Below are 6,272 nucleotides of genomic sequence, written 5' to 3'. Positions count from 1 at the left end.
ATATTCTATTGTTGAATTTAGAAACAATGACATTATCAGCAGTTACTGAGAGGTGATACAGTTTTAAATTATTTTGTATTTAAGTGACGTTGCCCAGAGGTAACTTAATTCTGCTGTATACTGTAACTACAGTGACATTCAAGTTAATTCAATGAAACAAGTCTCAAAAGTCTTTGCAGTTACAAAGAAGAAGTAAAAGATTTATCAACTACCCAGTTAGAAATGTACAAGGTATGTAACATGAATCAACAAAACTAGGTATACATGTAAATATTTAGAAATCCAATAATGAAAGTCTGTGGAAGTGTGTAGGTAAGCTTTTGTAAAAGCTGTGATTTTTTCTTTTTTTTTTTTACAGAAAGAAAACCTGGACCTTGCTTTTAAGACAGGAGAGAGTGTGGGAATCACAGCCACACTGGTGAGCCATTTTTCTGTGTGAACTGTACTCCAATTGTTCAGAGTTACACAAATGTATTTGGGAAAATTACAAATGATTCAACTTTAACTAACAGCGCCAGTCACATTTCCAGTGTAAGTGCAGTAACATGTCTGTTGCTCTTCCATCCTTGACCTTCTTGTCTTAACTGTGTGGTAGACAGTGGAGGAGATGCTGAAGGCAGACGGACCCGACTGGCAGAGGGTGCTGGGATATGTTGAGAACATTTTCCGTCACTTTGAGATGTGAAGGTTTCCTCCCTTGTCTTGCTCTGCTACCTGCTTCTTTTCTATCATTGTGACTCAGGAGCCGAGGGACTGGAACGCTGTTCAGCACAGGATGGAGGTCTCATCAGTCAGGGTGTGTTAGACTTAATGACTTGATTTTATGTATCAGTAAAATCACCTTCACACACAAACAGGTGACAACTGACTCCCAGGTGGAAGAAACTAAACATAGTTTCACTCTTGGAGTACTTTTATTTTTCTACATACATAGCTGTTACATTGAATCTGAATAGCTGCTGGATAAAATGCACAGGACAAACAAATAGAAGTACAACAGTATCGTCCCCTTCTTGATGTCTTCCACGTTGCTGTCACATCACTGGGTGCTGACCGCACTAGTTTTGCACTGTTTGCCTTTAAAAAATTGAGCACTTTATGATTAATGTAACTGAGTAGCACTTTTTAGTGGATGGTTTCAGAATCTGGGTCACTTTATTTGTCTTGACTAAAAGTTGTTTTTATCATGAACTTGTCCTGCCATGATACTGTCATCATGTTTGCATGCATCCAAAACTAAAACTCCTTAAAACTAAGAAAGGGAGCAGAGATGTACCCAGATTTTAGATGTTGGAATATTAATGTTTTAATCTCAAACAGTACAGAGTCTAAGGACAGCTGCCTTTGAGGAGATGTATATATGTAAATGTGTGTAAGCAATTAAGTGTTTTTAAAAATGCAGTAAACATATAAAGACTAACTGCAACAATAAAGTATGTATATGGAAATTAGAGCTTTTTCTCTCTTTTTTTCTCCATTAATACCACACAAAGTCAGAGAAAACATTTTAATTAGAACATATAACAAAATGGCATTTGACACTTTATAAAATGGTATAAAAGATGGCATAAAAGTAAATGTTTCAGGTTCAATGACATAAGAAAATGTTCATAGTGTAACATGGAACAAATAAATAAACAAAGGTCTGCAAGGATGCTATAATATAATAAGATAAATCAAACCATAATATAAAAATGTTATTTCACCTTGGAATGCATTAGCATTTTGAAACGATAACTTTAACACAAAAAAAAAGAAGACAGATGAGAGACAGGATCTTGGAAACACAGTATCATTAAATAAAAGCAACCTTGCAGTTAACTAATGAAGTAAACAATTCCTATGAAGCTGGAATGGCACCTCCTATAGGTGGTGTTGATAGAGGCGGCAGGAGGAGAGACTTTAGTTTGGCTGACATAGCTGCAATTTCAGGGTCCTGGGTTTCATACATTTTCACCAGTCTGGCAAATTTAAGGACACCTAAAAATGAAGCAGAGCCAAGATCAACATTGTGAGTCGGATCATCTAATCAGAACAGCATGCAGTCAGTAAGTAGTGAAGCTGACAATTTTGATCAAATACAGTCACTACTATCCATACATCTATCCATTATCTATACACTGCTTAGTCCTCATTAAGGTCGCAGGGGGGCTGGAGCCTATCCCATCTGACTTAGGGCGAAGGCAGGGGACACCCTGGACAGATCGCCAGTCTATCACCGGCCTACACTTAGAGACAGACAACCAGGAGGAAGCCGGAGAACCCAGAGAGAACCCATGCTGCATAGGGGGGAACATGTAAACTCCACGCAGAAAGTTCCCTGGTGTCCTCACCAGGACGCGAACCAGCGACCTTCTTGCTGCGAGGCAACGATGCTAACCATCGCCCCACCTTGCAGCCCTGTACAGGACTGTGAAAAGGCTTTAGGAACTAAAAGTAAAGTGAGGATGTTTTAAAATACAATGCAATGACTCGTTTTCATTTATCAATAAACTTGCAATAAGCAGAAACAGGTCAATTACATCAATATGTGGTGCTTGTAAGGTCATTTGCCTCTAAAATGGAACCAGTTCTTGTAGTTACCATTGGCAGAGTGTTTCAAAGCACTGGGCAGGTAGGTTGGTAAACGTGTCTTACAAGGTCGTCTGTGGATTTAATCTGTCCCAGTTGCCTCTGTTTCTTCATGCAATCCCAGATAAACTTGATGATTTGGAGATCAGAGAGGTGTAGTAGGAAGTGAGACTAATGGGTTAACAAAGTATGTTAGGCCTAAAGTCAGAGTTTTAAAAGCCATGAAGGATGGCTAAATCCCTGTGGGGGTTTTCGGTTTCTTCCCACTGTTGCGGACTGCTTGCGGACTGCTGAAGCTTATAGGGAATCCAAATGTTTTGGATTGTTGGGTGTTTCTGTCTCTGCCTTTGTGAAGCACTATGAGATGACTGTTGTTGTAAATATGCGCTATACAAATAAAATTGAATTGAATTGAACTATGGTAACTGGTGCTGATTAATTAAGTCGCTCCAGAGGAAGTTCTGTTCAGAGTTTGGGATTTCAATCGGTTGTTAGAAGTGTCGCCCTTTCTCCAACCCTTCTCCTGACCATGTGCTTTCTGAGCAACACAGAAGCTCAGCTGAAGGAATACATTTTATCTGCAACTCTGCTGAGTCGTCTGTAAGTAATGCCACTGAACGAAGCTGTGCAGTTACAGTAGACAAACCATAGGTGCAGGTTTAGAAAATCAGATGTGAAGATTGACTAGTCTATTGGTATTTATCACAGAGAACATTCAATCAGTAACATTGAACTCACTTTGATTAGGTCAAAGCTAAAGAGATTTCAGTGTATCCTACATTATGAGACCGTGACAGTCCTAAAAGCAGATTTATCATGGTAAAACGTATTAAGTTTTGAGTTTTAATGTGTAGCTGTTCCATGATAAATAAGCTGCTGTATAGAGAGCACTGAGTGTCGAAAAAAAATACATTAACTCACACCAATAACAGCTTTCTACCAGCATATGTCTCTTGCATCTTTTGCAATTGCTTCTCCTCAAGAGAGTTCTTCATGACTCCGGGAGTATATTTATAGTAGCTGAGGTTATTGTGTGATCAATAAGAATAAAAATATATAAAAGTGCCTAAACCTTGTGCACAACATTGTATATTTATATAACAGTATTGTGGGGGTGACTCTTGGTGCTTTTAGATATTTATGTGCAAGCACCTTTGGAGGATAAAATGGTCAGAAACGTGGACATGAGGGAGACATGGGGAGCAGCATCTATTTCTTCTGCTCAAACTGAACAGAGCAATTTTAAAAGATGTCATTTTTACATTTAAAACACCTTTACAATATAGTACAATAACCAAATACCAGATAAGATCAAGTTTAGTATCATGATATCAATTCTCAGTGCCAATATACTGCATCACCCAGCACCAATGAACAGCACACAAACTAAAAGCTATCATTAATTTCAGCCTAATGATTGTTTCACGGCTGATTCATCTACTTTAATTGTTTTCGGACTGTTTATTAATTGCTCGGTCTTCATCTGTGAGGTTACAAAAGAAGAAGCAAAGCTCACCTTCTCCTTCATTGTTGAATCCATAGGCTTTGATCACCTCTTGTTGAATCTGGGTGGCCACAGGCAGCACCAGCTGCAGCATCTTGCCCATGTCGTTGCAAGCACTTTCTCGAGCCTCCTCCATCCGTGCAGCATTCTCTGGTACCGAAAAGGCCTGGATCACCTCACTCAAAACCACTGCAAAATATACAAACATACATCTGTAGTTTCTCTGCAAGGCAAGGGCATTTCATTACAAGTGAACTCCAGCCTACCTGCAACTCAGCACCCAAACACACAAGACAAATTTTGTTTGTATAGTGCAGTTTACAACATACGTAGTAAGGTATAGACCTTACAAATTTAAACAGAGAACCCAACAATCCAAAGTTGCCTTTGGATTCTCTCTGAGCAAACGGTTGGCAACGGTGGGCAACCAGTACCTTCCTGTATTCTAGTCTGCAAAAGCAAGAAGTGCTTATCCATTATTTCTTTAGTAACAATATGGACCACCTGTGAAAGAGTTACAAAAAATAACTTGTGTAGATCTAAACCAGTTTCTATTACCTCTGGTCTGTTCAACAGTCAGGGTGGGCTGCTGTGCAGGAGCTGAGGCCATGTCTGAGAGAAAAGAGAGAACAACATGTACTCAGGACATTTATAATAATAATATGAAACTACTGTAAACAAAAGAGGACTGACATAGAAGAGAGTTCAATAATTAGAGTTATGTTTAGACAAATGCAGGTCCTTGAAAGTAGCCTGAAGAATATAAATTAATCTTATTTGACTTATGTACCAAAAATATCTAGATGAACAACATAGGCCTGGGAAAGTTGAAACTGACTGACATCCATTACTTAATAAGGGGAAAAGAATTGAGAGTAAGGCACTCATTCCCTATGGTATCCTAAGAATGTATCAAGAAAATAATTATATATGTATAAACAGACCCACAGAAAATCAAGAGCCTTTATTACACAAAAAANGAAACAATGACAAAGAATCTTCAACATTCAAAAACAAAGACAAAAACATTCTGGAACACTGAAACAACAACACACACGATGGAACATTTAGAAACAATGAGAAATAGTCTGGGATGCTTAGAAACACACAGAAATTCCCTTCCTGGTCAAAGTGGGTCTTTGTCCTTTAAAAGCCACAGGCTGTCAATTACCTCCATCGTTGAGAATATGTCCCCAGCTCAAAAACTTTTTGTGCACAATTAGCTAAAATTAATGCGAGGCTTAGTGACATTTCTTAGTATTTCTGTAAAACCAACGGGAAAAGAAGACCATTTGCATGCTCAGTTTATATTTTTGTCCAGTGTATGTACAGTGTGACCTAACTTTGACCCCCTCACGACTTCAAGAGAACTAGACTGATGACAGCTTGCAACGTTTGTTAAGTGTTCTGGCAGTGACACATACCAGTTACATACATTTGTGTCAAAACCAACAGATGTATTTCCATGCATCAAAAAAGGACACAATCCACGGTGCCAAATTCTTTAGACAAATCAATGGACAGGGTCATACAGCACTCCCTCCTACCCAGAGAACACATTCTTTCATTTACTACCCTACAAGGTGCAGTCAGATGCTTTGGCCTAGTCTGACACCAGACTGATGACGGTTTCAAATGCACTGCTCGGATAAAAAGTCTGAATATTGATTAGCTTGTCTAACGTTTTAGCTGAACTGACAGCTGGAGATCGGGCGGTTAAGGTTTGGGTCACCGCCTTTAGGAAGAACCAGTACATGAGCTGCTTTTAACACTTTGGAACATTCCGGTAGCAACATGGCGCTAAACTACCATGCAAACCGTATATCTTGTATCCGTAACAGTTAACGTAAGAGGAGTGCACAAAAAAGCTAAAACATATAATAGTTAAAACCAATTAAAAGATAAAACAACAGGCAAAGAAAATGTGGTATATTTGTGATATTCGCCTTGATGCCGTTAACGTTTGTCGGACGTGGTTTAGTTTCTATGAATAGCTTAAAATGTCATCTGGCATGACACGGCTATGGACGACAACACCAGCTAAAATACGTTTTTATGAAAGCATGAAGCAGTGAACATTAAAGGGCGCAGGTTTGGAAACTCACCACTGATGAAAACAACCAAGCTAGCACCAGACCTGTGAAAATGCCGCAAAGTGATCCCTTTTGCGACAGTTGGAGGCTATTTGCGACATGAT

The 6,272-nt window shown here is 39.0% G+C and overlaps 1 protein-coding gene across 1 annotated transcript; it reads right to left on the bottom strand.

Annotated features, from left to right (window-relative positions):
- Positions 1-1,493: 1,493 nt before the first annotated feature.
- Positions 1,494-6,249, bottom strand: grcc10 (gene rich cluster, C10 gene). The gene is made up of 4 exons (XM_008284485.1): positions 6,181-6,249; positions 4,634-4,687; positions 4,088-4,264; positions 1,494-1,980 (listed from the first exon to the last, which is right to left on the bottom strand). The coding sequence occupies exons 2-4, from the start codon at positions 4,683-4,685 to the stop codon at positions 1,841-1,843; spliced, it is 369 nt and encodes a 122-aa protein (XP_008282707.1). The 5' UTR covers positions 4,686-4,687; positions 6,181-6,249; the 3' UTR covers positions 1,494-1,840.
- Positions 6,250-6,272: the final 23 nt, after the last annotated feature.

The sequence above is a fragment of the Stegastes partitus genome, unplaced genomic scaffold (genome assembly GCF_000690725.1).
Source record: "Stegastes partitus isolate 25-593 unplaced genomic scaffold, Stegastes_partitus-1.0.2 Scaffold9, whole genome shotgun sequence".
NCBI classification, from domain to species: Eukaryota; Metazoa; Chordata; class Actinopteri; family Pomacentridae; genus Stegastes; species Stegastes partitus.
Note: the sequence above shows the minus strand (reverse complement) of the source record. Positions and strands in the feature narration are given on the sequence as shown.

What these genes read in the sequence shown, in the direction of transcription:
- grcc10 (XM_008284485.1), bottom strand. Translation starts at nt 4,685, where the DNA reads ATGGCCTCAGCTCCTGCACAGCAGCCCACCCTGACTGTTGAACAGACC. An exon ending in GACTGTTGAACAGACCAGAG is followed by an intron (nt 4,265 to 4,633) that starts GTAATAGAAACT and finishes TATATTTTGCAG; the next exon opens with TGGTTTTGAGTGAGGTGATC. An exon ending in ATTCAACAATGAAGGAGAAG is followed by an intron (nt 1,981 to 4,087) that starts GTGAGCTTTGCT and finishes CTTCATTTTTAG; the next exon opens with GTGTCCTTAAATTTGCCAGA.